Source organism: Mus caroli, chromosome 8 (genome assembly GCF_900094665.2).
Source record: "Mus caroli chromosome 8, CAROLI_EIJ_v1.1, whole genome shotgun sequence".
NCBI classification, from domain to species: Eukaryota; Metazoa; Chordata; class Mammalia; order Rodentia; family Muridae; genus Mus; species Mus caroli.
Window position 1 is genome coordinate 10,035,582 of NC_034577.1, and position 19,167 is coordinate 10,054,748.

Below are 19,167 nucleotides of genomic sequence, written 5' to 3' on the forward strand. Positions count from 1 at the left end.
GTGACATTTGGAGACATGATGAGAGCAAGTCTCAGAGAGCCTGGCTGACCGCTGTATGCAGGAAGACTATGAGACATACAGTCAGTGTCTGCTCTGGTCTCTGTTGCTGACCCAAGTGGAATGAAGTGACACTTGGAAAGATTCACCTTTGATGTTCTGTATGAGATTCTGGTACCAGGTACAGAAGTCACCCCAATCAATCCCTGGGTCTGATGGGTATGTGTGTATGTGTGCATGCATGCATACACTTTTTGTGCTTTTTCTTTTTTAATCCTGTATTTATTTATTTATTTATTTACCTACCTACAGTTTGTTTTCTAAAGAGAAAGAGAGAAAGAAAAAAGGAAAAAAAGGAGTGGAACTGGATGGGTGGGGAGGAACTGGGAGGAGGTTTTTGATTAAATAAAACAAAAACAAATTGTCTACCAATACAATGACAGCACCAGGACAGCACTAAGTCGTGAGGCAGAAGCCTGTAAGCTTCACAGCCTCTGACCTTCACAGGGCGTGGTGCTAGATGAAGTGAGAGCCAAGGTTTCAGCCACAGCACTAGATGAGCCCTTACTGTTAGGCCAATCCCTTACAGTCAAGAAGAAGGAGAATATGAGAGCAGTTCTCTTCTATTTTTCCATCCATCCACTTTCCGGTCAATCCACATGCCTACCTGTTTGCTTGTTTATAAACAGATATCTGCCTATTCCACTGACCATCAGCATTATTCATTTATCCATATGTCTAGCTACCTGTACGTCCATCTATCAGCTATTTACTCATTTGTCCATCTATCTACCCATCAATTTGTCCTTTCATCTGTTCATTTATCCATCTATCTGTACATCTGCCCATCTGTCTATCTATGATTCCATCCAATCAACCAACCAACCTACCAACCCAACCAACCAAACTCACCAACCAAACCAACTAAGCAACCCAACCAACCAGACAGATCAACCAACCAACCAACCCAAACAAACAAACAAATCAACCAACCAACCCAGTCAATCAATCAATCAATCAATCAATCCAACCAACCAAGCCCAACAACCCAACAACCAACCGAACCAAATCAACCAAACCAACAACAAACCCAACCCAACCAACCAGCCAGCCAAACTAACCAGTCAACCAACCAAACCAACTAAGCAACCCAAAAAACAAACAAATCAACCAACCAACCAACCCACCCACCCAACCAACCAACCAACCAAACAAACAAATCAACCAACCAACCAACCAACAGCTGTTGGCATCTCCTCTGCACTGGGCTCTGGTGCAGATAAAACATCTTATGTTCAAAGACAGTCACAGCATATAGCAAACAGTTGTGAGGCAGCTGTACTTGCAGTGATGGAGGCAAAGCTCAGGCTGCTGAGCAGCAGAGGCTGGGGGAAAATGCACAGGGAGAGCAGGCACCAGCCAGGCTGAGGAGGGCAGGCTTTCCAGGTTGAGGGAGGATGGGGACCCTGGGACAGGAATGGAGCTCCACAGTGCAGGGGAGCCCCAGGCTATGCAGCAACTCTAGAAGTATCAGGAAGGCACCTACACACAGGCGTAATCACCCTCAGTATCCANCGAGACCTCTGCAGAGGCCCCATCCTCTCCAAGGCTCTTACCCTGCTTCAGTTACTGTTGTTGGAGCTGCCCACAGCTGGCTATGTTTACTGAGTCACTGAGCGGCCTTAGGCCATGGCCGCACACATCNTCACAGTAGGTACTGTGAATGCCAGGTTTGCTGGGCATGAAGATGTGACAGGTATGTATATGAAGGAATGTGAGTCCATGCTGTGTTCAAGAACCCAGGCAAGGCTGGGCACGTGCAGGTGCCCTGTGCTGTCTGTGCAGATGTGTGCACGTGTCTGCTACACTGTCTGTGTATCCCCAAGGCTAGTCGACATGGGGTGGTGCCGGGAGAGCAGATGTGGCTGGGCTCCCGTGTGGGCACTGGCATGAGGTCCGTGGAGATCCACCCACATCCCGTGTACCAGTGCTCCTGGGCCAGAGCAGGAGAAAGAGAAGGACCTTGGCAGGCCCACTTCTTGGCTTTACTGGACAGTTTCAGTGGTGCACGGGGCCCATCACATAATCCCTAAGGACAGATGGGAGACTCTGGGGTGGGTGACTGGTTCACTTTCTTTGGTGGGTTCTGCACCTGTGCCTCTCTGAGGTACAGACCTCAAACTCTGCTCAGGTGACATCCAATTCATCCTGCCTACATTGTTTGCTTTAATTCTATAAAGAAATTAAATCTAAAGGGTGGGAAAGTAACAGATACTTGAAACAACATGCAGTATGCCTGTATCACAAGCTGCTAGGCATGTNGCNTATTCACATGTGCCCACACAGTTGTGTGTGTATCCACATGTGTGCACACATATGTAACACATGTGCGTACACACACACACACACACACCCCTCTCTGGAGAGCACAAGAGAATGAAATCTTTTGGTTGTGTAGATGCCATTGAGAAAGGCTAAAGAATTTGGAAGTTCACAGTTTGCATGTTAANTTCTATCTGAAAATGTTATAATGTCCCACAGCCNGACTATTCTCGTACCAACTGCTCCTAAANCCGTGCCAAGCTCCCGGGTCCTTAAGTGGCTTAACAGACNCCCACAGGGACCAAGGAACCCCAGAGGCTCCCGAGGGACACTGCTGTGGTGACTGACACCCCCACTTCCNACTCCCCACAGTGGGGCCCATCCTCACCCTGCATCTTTTCCAGCTTGCCCATGTACAGGTTAAAGAGAGAGTAGATGCGCTCTGTTTCACGGTCCCCATCAATGTCCAGCTGGATGTTGGCCGGGAGCCCACTGTCCAAAGACAGCAGAGAAAAAATGGTGAATGTTTTCTTAAACACTGGTTTTATGTGGGGTGGGGGGGCTTTGAACTCATTAGTGATATGGGAAAGGGTCTTTTGGGGACACATGGGGTAGGAATGACCCAGAATAGCCTCACAATGAGTCTATGAGTCCTCTCATCCTTGAAGGTTATGAGTGAGGCTCTGGCTCCTGTCACAGCCTAAAGATGGAGGGAACCCTTGATCCCTTCCCTGGAGGGTTCTGGGAATACAGGGCCACACACACAGATCTGAGATTCTAAGAAGAGGCCCTCCTGGGACCTGGGCTCTATACTAATGAAGCTGGATATAATGATGCCAAGGCTCTGGGAGGGTTAAATGACAGCCTGAGGGTAGGTGACCCTGAGTAGTCCTCCACTTCAGGCTTGTCACATGAGGCTGACAGTGCCTCTTCTATGTGCACAAGCCATGTAAGAGTCAAACAAGGGGCACTACCAATCTTCATGGCAGAGGCTACCTACAGGGCCAGGAAGGCAATGCCTGCCCCAGTTTCCAAGAAGGGGATATATGCTGTGGTCCAAGCAGAGGAACCAGGCTGAGGCATCTGTGAGCTGAGCATGTTCTCAGGGATGCACAAGCCATTCATGTTCTTGGCAGAAGAGACAGAGAACCCTGCCCCATCTTCAGACCCTCCACACAAGCCTACCACTCCTGAAGACATCTCTGCCCCAGGCAGGACTTAGTAACCTTGAAGGCTTGTAGCTCCCACCAGCCTAGGCAGAGCCTTTTGGAGGACCACACCAAGGGCTCCCTGCAGAACAGCTCTGTGCCCGTGGTTTCTGAGTAGGTGTTTGTTGCATCTTAGTACCTAACCTGACTCGCCTGATGCAGTGCAAAAGCCAACAGCTGGGCCTTTATGTATAAACAGGGTTGTGGAGCCATGGACCTACCCAGTGCAGGGAGTGCAGCCAGCAGCCGTGTCTGAGGAGGCCCTGCAGCAGAGCCAGTGGCCGTTCAGGTAGGCCGACGGGTGGAAGACGGTGAGCCGCTTCTGGTTGCACTGGCTCACTTTGGTGAGGATGTCGATCCAGTCCTTGGCCTCCACACAGTTGTTGGCCTGGATGTACAGGGCACGCTCTGGCTGGATGACCTGGAACATCTGGGCACACAGTATAGGGTCAGGGGCTATTAGTCCAGCCGGTGCCAAGCCGTTTGCCTAGCTTCTGGTAGGTTCTACCACTGGGTCAGATAGAGAAGGAGGTGGGGTGTATGAGTGCTCAGGTGACAGAGTCCCCAGGGCCTGGATATGCAGGGTGGCGGGGGAGGGTACATCTCCAATAGGAGGAGGAGGAGGAGGAGGAGGAAGAGGAAGAAGAAGAAGAGGAGGAGGAGGAGGAGGAGGAGGAGGAGGAACCACCTGTCAGGTTGGAAGGGGCCATCACTCACGTTTTTCATTCGGAAGGACTCCTCCTCTAGCCTCTCCACAGCCAAGATGTTCTCGATGGGGATGTTGCAGAGTGGCTGATCACCTACAGCAAAGAAGGTGTGAGAGCCGGGCTCAGATGTACTCAGATGCACACCCCAGGTGTGAGGCTCCCCAAGGCCCAGCGGTGACTGTCCTTCTCAAAGGCTGGGAAGATAGGAAGATCTTGGATGCGGGGCTGGGGTAGGCATTGGGCTCTCAGAGCACAGCACATACACAAAGGCAGGACCTTGGAACCCTGGGACTATTTAACATTAATATTTAACTGGTGACAGTGTCTCACTCACTCGGGCCCACAGGAACATGGCCCACACCATCTCCAGCACTGTGGCACACCATCCAGTTTAGACCTAGGGCACGGCAGAGCCATTCAGCACTCTCCCTGTCACTGAAACCTGGGACTCTGTTGTTCTAGCATGATAAGGTACAAAGAGGCCAGGCTAAGTAGCATCTCCCCTAGGTCTTCCCTTCTTTTCTTTATTGAATCACCACTCTGGGGCTCTGAAGGAGCAAGATAGACTCAAGAAGGGTGCCTGGGGCTGTGAAGCTACAATTGAGGAGATAAAAGGGGCGGAGGGTCTGTGGTACCACGTCAGCTCTGTACCCTCTGGTTCTATGGGGAGGGGGCAGAGCAGAGGCCTGAGGCTGAGTCTCTCTTAGGTCTCCTCTGCTACCCAGGCTCCTGTGACAGTCGGCCTGCACTGTTAACTGGCAGAGCCTCCCAGCCTTACTGGGCCCTGAGGGAGGGAATGGAAAACCTCTTTACCTTTGCTTTTCTGGTAGGTGAACTCGTGGTTCGTCAGGCGAAACCACCTCTTCTTGAAATTCTTCATTCCAAACCGTTTCCTTCCCTGGGCCCGCTTGATCATGAACCTGACACAAGGGGCACATGGCACTTACTGAGTGTTCTCAGGTCAGGGCCCGCGCTACCTCCAGATGCACGGTCAAAACAATCCTCTGTCCTCACAAGCCACAGGTGGGCAGTGGTACTAGAACCCTGTCACTTTACTTCCTAGTGCTAAGACGGATGATGAAGGGCTCACGCTCTGGGTTTTTTTGAGCAGCTTTACCTTGTACTAGTACTTTCTTAGAAAACACAACTTTCTTCAACCCATAAACATAAGGGGTTTGTGTAGAATTTGTGAACACTGCATCATTTGGAATGTTGGACTTTACTGGATAGAGGAACGGGTGTGTGTGGCCCTAGGCGGCTGTACAGAGAAGAACCTGCGGATTCCTTGGTAATGGATTCACATAAATCTTCATGCTCAGTTTTTTGACCCAAGCACCACCTGCAGCGGTGACTTTTTCTAAGGCCACCCATTTTCCCTATGAGGTGGAAGAGGCAGTCTTCATTCCTGGTGGTTAGAGATCAGCTGAGGCTGCAATCAGGCCCTCTGGCCTCACCTGAGCAGGACTGACTTAACCCAGTGAACATGCTGAAATGGGCAGAGCTGACCTCACAGCTCTGTGTTGGCAGACAGAGGAGTGCCGTGGCAGAGGTGGGAGTGAATCTCTCTAATCACGGCACGGTACAGTTACCACTGCACACGGATGTAGATGATGCTGCAGCTAACCGTGTAGGGCAGCATTCGGCCTGAGGATGTGACCCTCAAGAGGAACAGGCAGTGCTTTCGTCTTGGGTAAAAGTCTAAGACCTCAGCCTGACAGTGTGTTGGCAGAGCTGGAGAGGGCGCACCTCTCCCGCAACCGCCAGTTACCCTGCAAGTTTGTTACCGCCAGCATAAGGTTTGTAAGCCATTTCCACACTGTGCTAAGTACTATGAGACAAACCTGGTGCTTTGAGGTTGTGAATGAAATGCATATCACATGGTGTCATGAATGTATTGTTGAATACCTGATTAAAGTAGAAGGTGATTAAAAAGGAACAGATGCAGGTAGGACAGCTTAATGGTTACCTACAGATAGCCTAAGCTTGAACCAAAGAGACACAAGGGGACGTGGACCTAGCCAAACAGTCTCAACTAGGGGCTGGGATCTGGGGTGTGGGGCAGGGCTCATGGGAAGCAGGCATGTCTGTCAAAGTTGATGCAAACAAGGGCAGGATGCAATCCCCAGGCCCCTCAGGCAGGACTGTGGGGTGGAAGGGACGGGGGGGGGGTGCGTGGAGAAGGAAGTCAAGTATACAACGATCTCAACTGTCAACTCCTTACCCTTCTTTAAGCAGGATAGGCTGCTCTATGCTCTTGGGGTCCCTTCTTCCCGAGGATGAGATCAAATCCAGGAACTGAGGTAGGAGGAGATCAGATCATTAGAAGAGGACACGTGTGGGCAGTGTCTGTTGCTGCGGAGCCCTAGCTGGGATGCATAGACTGCCCCTGAACCCAGTGGAGAGATCTGGGGATGTGAGTCCTAGGAGAGTTGGGGCGGGGGGTGAGGGTGGGGGGTGTTGCTCTTGTCTCCAGTATATTAGCCCAGTCCACCCCTCCAGGTCTTGTCCATCTGCTGTGACCTTGTTGGGACTGTCACCAGGAGCCACATGTGTGCTAGGGAGGAGGCTACTAGAGCTTCGTGGGCCTAAGGCAGGTTCTATTGGTACATCCTGAGGTCCTGATGGGAGGGAGGTGTTAGCCCATCTGGAACCCCACTAGCTCCGCCTGGCCTGGCTGAGGTCCCCAGCTTTGGTGTGTGACCGTTCTATTCCTTGGATTCCCTCCATCAGTTGAAGGCCACCCTAAGCTTCTACCCTTTCCCTGTCCGGGACTTTTATGACTTCCAAGAGAGAAGTTGTATAAGCTGCTTCTGACCGGCAGAGCAAAAGACAAGCCCAGGGTCCCGAAGGGTCTCTCTCTACTGTGTCGAGGCTCGGGCAGCAAAGCCCAGGGTCCTGAAGTGTCTTTTTTACTGCATTGGGGCTCGGGCAGCACACATGGGCATTAAGCACACAGGCAACGTGAGACCTGTGCTGGACAGTTTTGGTCAGCCTGACACAAACCTGGACACATCTGGGAAGGGGAGATCCCCAGTTGAGACACTGCCTCCATCAGACTCACCAGTAGGCGTGTCTCTAGGACACTTTCCTGACTATGACTGACGTGGGAGGGGACAGCTCACAGTGGGCGATGCCAACCCGGGCAGGTGGTTTCGGGTGGTGTAAGAAAGCAAGCGGAGCAAGCTATGAAAAATGAGCTAGCCAATAGCATTCCCCTATGGATTCTCTCGGCCCGACTCCCCTCAGTGACAGACAGTGATGTAGAAGTGTCAGCCAAATAACCCCACCCCCACCCCAAGATGGTTGCGGTTAATTTTTATCATGGCAACAGAAAGTAACTTAATAATAGAAGGCCTTTGGTGCAAAAAACTGAGGGTGAGCCTCCGTATTAGACTCTGAAGAGAGTCAATGGTGACTTTTAGGGCTGGCGTACCAGCCTCAGTTAAAGTGGGCAGACAGGTAGTGGGAATGACCATGGAGAGGGTGTGGGAGACTCTCTGTGCCTTCAAGCGGGTGACACTTACGTTCTTTACAGCGTCTGCATACTTCTGCTCGTTGAAGAACTCATAGAATGTCGCCATGTACGACTCCTTAAAACTGGCCTAAAAGGAAACGGGTGAACTGCTGAGAGCCACCAGCACCGATGCTCATGGCCCAGATCATCTGAAAGCTGTAACAGTGACAGGTGTGGCAATTCCAGATCACATGGGTGAACGCATGCAGCCCCACCTAGAGGCTTCAACATACAGCAGGGAAGCTAAAACACCAGCCACAGAGATTGCTAGGGAGTCTACGTTGAAGCCTCTGGCACAAAGCACATCTTTACACACCCATTGACACCTGGGAACTGGGTTAATGGGCTGGCTACAAATAGCTACAGATGTGGTCACAAAGCCTGGTGGGCATGGATCAAAGCTAAGGTAAGTCTAGAAGAATGGGAGTTCAGGGCAGACCAGAGACCTCAGCACCAACCTCGTCTGGGGCACAAGATGAAGGGGAATGGAGGCTTATGACCAAAGGGGCCAGAGGGCATCTGCTGCTGTTCGAGATACAAAGGCTGCATATGGATGAAGGGCAGCTGCAGACCCTTCCTGGGTCTATGTCTTCAGCCCCAACATCCCAGGACAGCAAGGTCAATATCATATGCCTGGCCTACTATGGCTAAAGGTCCTGGGACAAAGCTGAGGCGGCTCAGCTACCTTGTCCGTTTAAAGAGTGGGATGAGCCTGATCCGATCACCATGGTCAGTGAGCCTCCCCACAATGACTGGTAAGCGCAGTCACATGGCTAAAGGCTCTCTGTCCTGGCAGCAGGACATGCTGGACCATTTATTTTTGCAACGGAGAGATGGAGACACAGGTTTTAATTATCTTCGCTATCCTCTTAACTGTGATAAACATACCCTCCCCTGTACGCAAAACATTTCATTTATGGCTTCTACAGAGAGGGAAAACCCCCAAACCCAAACCCTCCAGCAGTCATAAAGAGAGTGTGATGAGTGTAGGCTTACAGACTTGGACTTGGACAAGCTGCCGAGGGTCTGGATCGTCTTTGAGATAAGTGTCAGGGTTCTAGAAGTCTGTGGGTCCTGAAGAGACAGGACGAGAGAGATGTGGGTTTTGTTCTGTAGAAGAGCAACTGTTAATCCCAGAATAAGGTAATACACTGAATGGCACTGTCTAAAACCTACCATGGTGTGGAATATATGCACCAGTAAAGATTCGAGAAGATCAGTGCTGCCTGGGGCCTGATTCATCAAGACCCCAGCTTCCTAGTATTGCTAGCTGAGAATCTCTGCCTGATATGACGAGGGCTCTCTCAAATTAGAGCAGTCCTGCAGATCACTATAGCCCTAGCTGGGGACCCACAAACCTTGCTAGGGATGTCTGCAGCTTTGCTATGGCTTGGAGGGTGTGGTGGTTTGAATACACTTGGCCCAGGGAGTGGCACTATTAGGAGTGGCCTTGTTGGAGGAAGTGTGTCACTGTGTGTGTTGGGGTGGGCTTTGAGGTCCTATGCTCAAGCCCCAGCCAGTGCTGAAGAGACCCTCCTCCTGGCTGCCTAAGGAAGACAGTCTTGTCCCGGCTGTCTCAGCTCCTTCTCCAGCACCATGTCATGCTTCATGCTTCCCACTGTGATGATAACGGACTGGACCTCTGAAACTGTTAGCCAAAGTCAATTAAATGTTTCCTTTATGAGAGCTGCCTTGGTCATGGTGTGCCTTCATAGCAATGGAACACTAACTAAGACAGAGGGTTTAACTTAAACCAAAGAAAGCTCCAGCAGGTCTTGTTGTGATGCCCTAGCAGGGGGCTATTCTCCTACATCTTGCCTCTGTCAGGCATTTATCTGTTGCCCCATTAGAAATCTATGCCCTGCCCAGACAGGGCTTAGCTATGGCATGTGCACCCTAAGTAGATGGGGGTGCGGGGGACACTAATAGAGAGCATCAGTTAAGACCCTGGACAGATATGAATTACTATATAAAATAGTATTAAATGGAGGTTGGAGAGACATCTAGTTGGTAAAGTGTTGTCATACAAGCATGAGTTTGATCCCCAGGGCCCATGTGAGAAGTGGAACACAGTAGTGTGCACTTGTATTGAAGGGGTGGAGACAGACAGGACCCTGCAGCTCACTGGCTAGTTGGTCGAGCCTAACTGGCGAGCTCCAGATCCCAGTGAGGGACTGTGCCTCAAAAACAAAACAGCTGGGGCATGAAGAAAGAGATCCGAGCTTGACTGTGCATCCCTCCACCAAGATATACCTACACGTACAGAAATGCACAATAAGATAAAGTAGTGTTGATTCTTCCATCAGAGTGAAGCCCAGCCCACCCTCTCTCCCACTCACAGAAGCACAGCTGCTGAGGGAGGACCAGTTGGCGGAGGGGAACTTGCTACTTAAGAAGGACTGGCTGGCTGAGGTGGGCTGCCTAGCTGACAAGGACTGGCTGGCTGGCTTACAGGACGACTCACTTACCGTGTGGTGGGGTGTCAGCTGGAAAAGGTTTGGGGACAGGATGGCAGGGGCGAAGAACCTGAGGAAGATGAAGCTGCTCACAGCGGTGTACCTCACATCCAAGTCATCTGAAGCAGACAGGGGACAGTTTCAGTAGGAACAGAAGCATGGCATATGGGTTACATCTTGCTTGGCAATTCTCAAGGGCCCCATAGACTTGGCTGAGACTCTATCTCTGTCTCTCTTCCTGTTTCTGTATCTCTTCTATATCTTCTGATCTCTCTCCTCAGTCCATACATCTCTGTGTTCGGTCACCCTTCTGTCTCTGTATCTTTGTCTATCTCTTTGCCCATTTCTCTGTCTCCCGATCTGGTAATCTCATTATGTCACAAGAGGACACAGTCAGGCAGCTGAAAGTCATAGGTGTAACCTCACTCACCAAGGCCTCCTGAAGATCATTGCTGGGAGGTCTGCTCCCATATGGAAATGATAACTTTTTTGTTTTGGAAATTCCTCCCCCCAACCCCCAGCCTTCAGAGTCCTGCGATCTCAGAGCTTTGGGGTCTGCAGGACATCTGAAGATTCCTGTCTCCNAGAGGCTGAACCTGGGAGCAAGGTGCTCTGGCCTGAGACACCTAGCTCCGGCCTGTGTGGCGTAGTCATGGGGGCTGTTTGCTCAGAGTGGTAGGTGTGGGGCCTAGAGAGGTGTAGGTGGGGCAGGGGTTAGGATAGGAAAGATACTGGGGTATGGGGTTGGAGGTAGCAGGGGCAGCCTGAGAGGTCTAGTCTGGTCTGTACAGGACAGGCCAAGGACTCTGAGGAATATCCTGGTGTGGAGGGAGGCTACCATGAGGATAGGGTATTGGGGGAGGTAAGGCATTCAGTTTAAGGTGGGCTGTGGGGAGGGCATCTCGGCTTCTCCAGGAGCCAGCATGAGGAACAGGTTGAAGAAGAGGGTCCCCAGGAAACCTCTTCCCAGATCCCTGACACTTGAAGTTCTTGGTAAGGGAAAGGCCCCCAAGGGGTTGGTCTTCTTAGCAAGGCAGTAACTCAGAATTCATGACCCCATCGAGAAAACATACAAAGGCAGTTAGTTCTGGGAGGCCATGTTTACACTGGGGGATTCTGAGCCAAGAGGGTGGGCGTGGCTGAGCTCATTCCCTAGCTCAGCCCATCCCTTAGCTCGGCCAGGCTGGCTCACCTTGGAAGCGCTTGGCAGCCGCCTCCCGCAGAGAGAAAAAGATGTCACACATGACGGTGGGGCAGCTCACCCCGGACTTGGTGATGACAGTGAAGATGCGATCCACATACTGTCTCAGGCTCTCCTGCAAGATGGGACAGTTAGACCCCATGTCTCCCCAAGGCCGAGACAGCCTTGGCCATGCCTCGGGATAGTGGAGCCCAGCCCTCCATGATGCTTGCAAACACCCTCTCTGTGAAAGATCCACATCAGGTAAGTAGAGTGACCCATCCCCTGGGTTCTCTTGCCCAGTGTCAGTGAATGTAGACTGAACTTCACTAGGACCCAAGGAACCTGCACTTCTGTTTGAAAGCATGAACCCAGTAAAGTCTGGTCTGTAAGAACTCCTAAGAGGACATTAACACATGACAGTCCCTCAGGCAGTCTGACACACTTCACATGAAGATGCTTGCTTGTCCCGAGCTGAGACATGGCGGAGTTCATGGGGTGGGGTGGGTCTGGGCCCTCAGGAGACAGTGGGAGCTGTAAGAACTTCTAAGAGGCAAGTGAGAGAGGCAGTGGAGGACAGGTAGGAACAGGGCATCCGATGACAACGGTTCTGTGAGCTCAACACTGGACTCACAGCCAAGGGTCGGGTAAGCGGTTTAGGGCCCAGATATCCCCACCCTGACTGGGATCTTCAAACAGTGTCCACACAGCCATGAGCAGAACCCCCATCGGGTGACCGGCCTTGGGAAGTGTCCCAGAACAAAGCAGGTGCCTTACCATGTTGTTCTCGAGGTTTTCGCCGTCTTTCAGTTTCACAGGGTCGATCTCACAGGACTTGTGGCTCTGGCAGATCTGGAAGAGCGTTAAGAGGTGCTGCACGAGGCGGGCAGATGGAGCCGAGGATGGCTTCCCGGGGAAGCTGGCCCTCCTGGAGGCAGCTTCCACAATGGTTGCTGGACAGCTACAGGCATGGGGAAGTATCGCTAGACTTGGGCTGGGCTGCAGCTGCCTTAAGGACCATCCTTGACCCCACAGAGCCCCCATGTGATCCCAGAGTCCCGTGAGGTCCCACCCACAGGGTTTACTGGTGAAGAGATGCTTCAGAGGTTTAAGGACATTGCTCCTCTCGAGTGCTGCAAGGGTTCTGCTCATAGGTGAATCACTGTTCTAGTTTACATTTGCACACAAAGTAAAGAACCCGCTTTTCACAACCCACCTTACTGGAAAGGCATCCAACAAAAGTCATGTGAGGGGTGGAGTTATGAGAAGGGAGTTTGGACATGAAAGACACTATGTCTACCCATCTATATATGATCTATCAATCATCTCTATGTGTCTATCCATCATCTATATCTATCCTATCATCATCTATCAACCATCTATAACTATCTCTATATTATCTATCATCTATTATCTATCCATTATCTATCATCTATCAATCATCCATATCTACCTGTCTCTATATTATCTATCTATCCATCTATCATCTATACCTATCTATTATCTATATATTATCTATTACATATCAATCATCTCTATTTATCTATCTCTACATTACCTATCTATCATCTCTATCTATTCATCTATATATTATCTATCATCTATCAATCATCTATATCCATCCTTCCATCAATCTATTCATATCTACATCATCTACATCCATAAATCCATTCGAAGGCAGAGAGGATTCTGGGATACATACAGCATGTCCTCTATGAGAGCTAACGTGATCCCCGTGGGTAGCTCTGTCTCATATAGAAGCCCTGATCACCATGCTGAAGTGACCAGGGCTATCTCACCTCCTCAATGGTGGGCTTCAGGGTCACATGGAGATAGTGCATGCCCGCCAGCTTCATCGTCTCGTCTATGCACTTGGATGTCAGTGAGTTTCCTCGGAAGATGGTATTGGGATCCCTGGAAGACAGCAATGGGGTGTTATCTGCCTTGTCACAGCACGAAGGGAGCAAAGTCTCCTGAGTGGGGCCACTGAGTGGGTCATGGATGCTGGCTGGCAGGCCTGGGGCTCTATCTCAACAGTTCTTCTGCTATTGATGTGCAGAGCTGGATGGACCAGCAAAAGCCCCAGGCTGCAAAGCCAGGTCATCACTGGCTGCTGATCAGCGCAACCCCTTCACTCTGGTTCCTTCCTTATCAAGGGCATCTTAGGATAAACCTTGCTATTCCGGGGGGCAGGGGGAAGAACAGGCTCAACCTTTTTGACCCAGTAGTGGGGATCTCCAGGAAAACTTGGAGCTCACCAGGGTTGACAGAACTGGTCCTTGAAGCCTGGGACCAGTCCACCCCCTCCCCACCCTTTCTGGATCTTTCCAGAAATGCTACCTTCCGAGAGAACCAATAAGGGAATCTGTTAAAGAGGGTCAGAGACCTGTTTGGCTCCTGAAGAGCCTGACACCCTCACTTCCTACCAATGCTGTGCACAGATGCAGTTTAGGACGGCTACTTTCCAGTCTAACCACTGGGTACCCAGGGGCCCAGCTTCCCATCCAGGATATAGACAGGTGGGGGCAGCTGAGTCAAGTGGAAGGTACAAAGAATGGGAGTGGATCTCTGTATGAGGCTGGGGTACAGGGAAAGCAGCATGGGGGTAGGAGGAGCATGAGGTGGGTGGGGCATGAGGTGGGAGGGGCATGAGGTAGGAGGAGCAGGAGATGGGAGGAGCAGGAGGTGGAAGGGGACATGAGGTGAGAGGAGCATGAGGTAGAAGGGGCATGGGGTAGGAGGAACATGGGGTGAGAGGAGCATGGAGTGGGAGGGACATGGGATGAGCATGAGGTGGAAGGGGCAAGAGGTGAGAGGAGCAGGAGGTGGGAGGGGTCCGAGGGGGAGGGGCATGAAGGGGTGGGGCAGCAGGGCGAACTCACTGGGTCCTCTTCACCTCTGCGCTAGCGATGGCACTGATGAAGGGCACTACCCTGCCATAGTGCAGCAGGAGCCGTACCAGCGGGATGGCTGCCTCTTGCTTGTCTCTGCACACCTCACCCAGGATGTGAGCTGCTGAGGCTGAGACAGGCTGGGCAGAGGGGCAGGATGAGCAGTAAGCACATGATGTGGTACCCACCCTCAGCAGGCTGGGTCCCATCCACAGGCTGGCACCTGGTGACTCCAGACCTTCACTCTATGGTCACATGCATGACAGCACAGGGAGGCCACCCTGCAGAGGGACTCGCCCCTTCCATCTACTAAATAACCCATGGCTCTTTGCATGAAAATCTGTGTTAACACCCCTAGTGCAGAAGTTCTCAACCTTTCTAACACTATAAGCCTTCGATACAGGTCCTCAAGTTGTGGTGATTCCCCACAACCATAAAATTATTTTCGTTGCTACTCCGTCTAACTGTAATTTTGCTACTGTTGCGAACTGTAAGTATCTGATATACAGGATATCTGTTATGTGACCCCTGTGAAAAGGTCATTTGATCCTTAAGGGGTCACGACCCACAGGTCGAGAACCACTGCTCTAGCGTGCCCTTGCCAGTGCAAGTGTGGCACAAGCGCACTCCCACCACATCCCCAATCCAGCAGGGCACTAGAGTTGGAACAGCCTGAGTAGGCCAGGCCCCTGCAGCTATAACTTGAGAGGGTTAAGTGTCACATGCACAGCAAAATGGGCACAGGCATGCCCAGACACTGGAAACAGGGTGGCAAAAGCTCAGTATGCTTCGAATAGGCAGAACCTGACAGGTGGCATACAGAGTAGGTCTGTGGAGCGGAGTTTGGGCCAGTAAATACGGCTGACACACACCTCCACATCCGCAGACTTCAGTAACAGGTCACGCAGTGGGCTGTAGTACTCAGAGGAGAAGACGTGGTCTTCTGTATAAACGACATTTAACCTCAGAGACCCCAAGTCATCTGGCTTCAGGCTCTTATTGCCGTTGTCTCGGGGCTGGAGGAAGTACCTGGGAAGGAAGGACATGGGTCAGCAGGTAAGGGCAGGGTCCTCCCAGGGAAGCCCAGTGCCCTGCCCCTAGACAGCTTCTGCTGTCACTAGTGGGTCTCAGGCAGAAAGACGAGGCTCCATGGCTATTCTCCAGGATATTATGGGGGCATGGCCACCAGAGTGTTTCCTGTAGAAGAACCATAGACATACAGGCTGAGCGGAAACTGAAGCAGGAGGGATGAGGGAGGGACTGGGAAAGAGAGGAGCTGCTAGGAGAAGATAAGGCCGGGAGGCCAAGAGCTCTGTAGTCAGCATTCTCAGAGGTTAGCGCTCCCATACCATGGCGTTGCTCAGAACAAATGGGGACCATTTTCACACAAGTGTGGTTCTCACAAGAGAAACCTGGGTTGTGCTGGTAGTCTGTCACTACAGTACATTCTGATCACCCCTCTCTCCCTCCCCCCCTCTGTCTCTCTCTGTCTCTCTCTCTCTCTCTGTCTCTGTCTCTGTGTCGGCTCACATTGGCCATCGCTCTTTACCCACGTGTTCCTGGCCAGGCAGCTTGTCATTGGCTGAGGTGGAGCCCTGTGTCCTAGAACCTGGCCATGGAACTCGCAAGGGAACTTTGTAGAATTAGAAGTCAATTTCCTGGGACAGGAGTCTACNTTAGTGCCCTCAGAGTAACACTTGGCATGGGACACAGGACAACAAGACACTGGACAACAGGACACTGGGACCCACGTGCTTCACGTCTTTAAAGAAACAAACATGGGATACAGTGAAGACGCAGAGTGTCTGGAGGAACCAAAAATAAAGTCATGAGAAGGTAGAAGAAAGCAAGCTTTATGAGAGCCTCGGCAGACTCCAAGACAAGAGGAAGTTTGTCTGAAGAGCTAGAAAGACCCACAACACCCTGCAAACCGGCCCTGAGCAGGGACCCTGGACAGTGAGGAAGACCATCCCCANCAAAGCATCCACTTAGATGGCTGACACGCTCTCCCAGAAGAGGCCCAAAGCTGCTCCAAATTCTAAAACTTGCTTTTAACCCTTCTTATGCCCTTCCCTTCGGTATGGTCAGCTCTGTCTTCTGAGTGTTACCCACTGTAAGAGCAGAAGCTGGTCAGCAAGCCAAGCAAAGTAGGAGCAGGCAGTGGTCGGTTAGGGTCAAAGATTGGCGTGGCNCGGGGTCCTCTGCGTAACTACCCTGCCCTCCCCGCCTTGTACCTTGGATTGCACACTTACCAGGCTTCATAAGAGCTAGAGTGTCGCAGAATCTTGAGAGGGAGCCTCAGNTCCCCGAGAAACTCATCCCCAAACTTCAGGTTGCTGGCGTTCCAGAGGTCAACTCTGAAAGAGATCAGCAAGTGCCATTCAGTTCTCCCCAAGCAGGGTCACCTGGTGGGCAGGGGCGGAGGGACCCTGCTTCCTGGGGCGGGCAGGCAGCGAAGGCCTCCTGTTCTCAGAGTGTGCCTGTGAAGGCTTTCACTGAGAGCAGGTGAACCTGGATGCAGTATGGAGCAGAGATTCTGATTCTCAGTGCAAGGCACTAGCAGTGGGCAGACAGGATACCTGAGTCTGGGAGCCAGTGGGGATCCCCCCCAGCTCAGTCTGTAGGAGGGAACTACTGGGGGTCACTACCAATGGCAGAGCCAAATAGCTGTTCCATTCTTGGCTATGACCTGGGTCCTTTCACCTAGCAGTAACCCAAGGTCCCTAAGCAAGCATTAGATATTTGCTAAGGCCTTGGCTCTGCCCTAGATGTTTCTGTGGGCCCAGCACACAGAGTAATAGAGATGTCACAGGCCTGAGCAGTTGCCCACAAGACAAAATAGCAAGCCAGGGCAGATGCTATACCTAAGACACCCGATAGTCCTTCTTTGAAAACTTAAGAACCCTCCCTTTGTCTCCAACAACCACTAGACTGTAGGGTGTGAACTATGATCAAGGTCTACCCTCTGGAGAGCCTGCAGCTGGACCACAAGCTACACAGTCTGCAGCCATGGCAGTGTCCATTGCTTCTGGGGAGAATGGGTCACTCAGGGATCCTCTTTCCCCAAGAGAATTCTCCTTATTCTCTCAGATTAGGGGTTGAAAACCTGCACCGGAATATCAGCTGGTTGGGCGCATGGTATCCACTCCCAGTAATGGCTCAGCAGGGTTCACAGCCAGAGAGCTGAAAGTCTCATAAGGTTCTACCATGCCTTGGCTACTAGGGCACTGCTATGGAAAAGGACGTTGTAGAAGACCGAGCTGTTCTTCAGTCATCTTTGCCAGTCTTAAAGAGCACACCTGCATGGCCGCTGGCTTCACTGAAGACATGTATGTTGGAACCCACCCCCTATGATGAAAGGTCCTGCTGGCAAGCTTGATCACATGACGGCCAGCATGNTCCCCCAAATAACTTAGATGGATCTAGGAATCCGCAGGGGGAGGATGTGGTGCATACCAACCTTGGCAGAAGACTTGGTTTCTATAGCAACAGGGCATGAAGACCCACACAGGACCCATACAGGACCCAAAAGCAATCAGTAACATCAGAGGAGATGGCTCTGCAGGGGTAACCAAAGCCTTAGGGACTCATGTGAGACTCTCCTCAGAAAACAGCCTGGAAGATTGAGTCTGCTGGGTGGCAGCAGAGTTTCCCATAGGGCAGTGCGGAGGAGGAGGGGAAGGAGGGGGAGGAGGGAAAGGGGGAGGGGGAGGAGAGGGAAGAGAACGAGAGGGAGAAGGAGGAGGAGAAGGAAGAGAGGGAGGAGGAGAATGAGGAGAGGAAGGGGGAGGAGGAGGAGAAGGAGAAGAGGGAGGAGGAGGAAGAGGACCGCCTTGTCCCGTGGCTGTTTCTAAAACTAATCCTAGACCTTTGCAGGTAGCAAGTACAGGGGGTGTAAAACCAGCACTGGGATGAGACCCCCAGGCGGCTGTTGCTGTGATGTGCTGGGGCTATCTCCGTAGTTTGGAACCCGTTTAAGTGACTGACCTTCGCTGCTTGGATGCTATCACTTTCTGTAAGGCACTCACCGGATTTCAAGTTTGTCCACGTCCTCCTCCTCGAAGTCAAAGTGGGACTTTTTGCTGTAGCTGCAGGGTCTGGTCACCTGCAGTCAGATGGGAACGAGTGACATCAGACTCCTCGGCCAAGCAGCTGGGAGCACACAGTCTGGCATCCCATATCNGGGAAGGACCGTACTCCTTGCCCACCCCTGAGAATCGGAGCTGAGAGTTTCTAGACTGGAAACTTGCCCCAAGGCCATACTGAGCTGTGGCAGAGGCTGATTTCTCAGGAGAAGGCAGGAACCTGTGAGTGGAGGTAGCTTCTTCCATCTTTAAACTGTTCATGACCCTGCAGGCCCCAAGGCTTCTTGTCCTAATGTCACGCGGCAGTAAGCTAGGTCTACAGGGCAGTAACCTAGGCTCTTAAGAGTTTCCTTTATACTCTCAAGAAAACATGGACAATGCAACCCCCCCCCACACACACACACACACCGTCCTACAACAGTGCTCAGTTCACTGTAGTGGTTCAACCTGTCTTCCAACCTCAGCAAGACGTTCTGGCGAGTTTACACTCTGGGACAGGTTGGAAATATAACACCCTTTACAGCTAGCTGACAGTTCAGATTGTCAAGCACCTGGAGCATAACAGGCAGAGGAGGCCTGATGACCTCTCATGTTTGCCCCACGCACAAAGCTCGATTCCTAGCANCATATTAACACATCGTGATGACTGAGGCCCGTGACCACAGCATCCAGAAGGTGGAGGCAGGGGGATCATAAGTTCAGAGTCTCCTCAGCTACACAGTGAGTTCAAAGCCAGCCTGATTTACACAGAGACCTTATCTAGAATTAGTAATGACAATAATAATTAGGGCCGGATCTGGAATTCGG

General features: G+C 51.6%; 1 protein-coding gene across 2 annotated transcripts in view; it reads right to left on the reverse strand.

Moving 5' to 3' along the window:
• The window catches only part of Rasa3 (RAS p21 protein activator 3), a 108,408-nt gene that overhangs the window by 3,183 nt on the left and 86,058 nt on the right, over nt 1–19,167 (reverse strand). For both annotated transcript variants that reach the window (XM_021170174.2, XM_029480822.1), the window contains exons 8-22: nt 18,304–18,380; nt 16,528–16,632; nt 15,148–15,304; nt 14,267–14,415; nt 13,184–13,298; nt 12,162–12,236; nt 11,397–11,520; nt 10,217–10,323; nt 8,745–8,822; nt 7,759–7,836; nt 6,456–6,529; nt 5,048–5,154; nt 4,245–4,327; nt 3,749–3,957; nt 2,708–2,811 (exon numbers count right to left, since the gene is read on the reverse strand). In XM_021170174.2, coding sequence (XP_021025833.1) covers nt 2,708–2,811; nt 3,749–3,957; nt 4,245–4,327; nt 5,048–5,154; nt 6,456–6,529; nt 7,759–7,836; nt 8,745–8,822; nt 10,217–10,323; nt 11,397–11,520; nt 12,162–12,236; nt 13,184–13,298; nt 14,267–14,415; nt 15,148–15,304; nt 16,528–16,632; nt 18,304–18,380 — 1,642 coding nt within the window. The remainder of the gene's footprint in view (nt 1–2,707; nt 2,812–3,748; nt 3,958–4,244; nt 4,328–5,047; nt 5,155–6,455; nt 6,530–7,758; nt 7,837–8,744; nt 8,823–10,216; nt 10,324–11,396; nt 11,521–12,161; nt 12,237–13,183; nt 13,299–14,266; nt 14,416–15,147; nt 15,305–16,527; nt 16,633–18,303; nt 18,381–19,167) is intronic.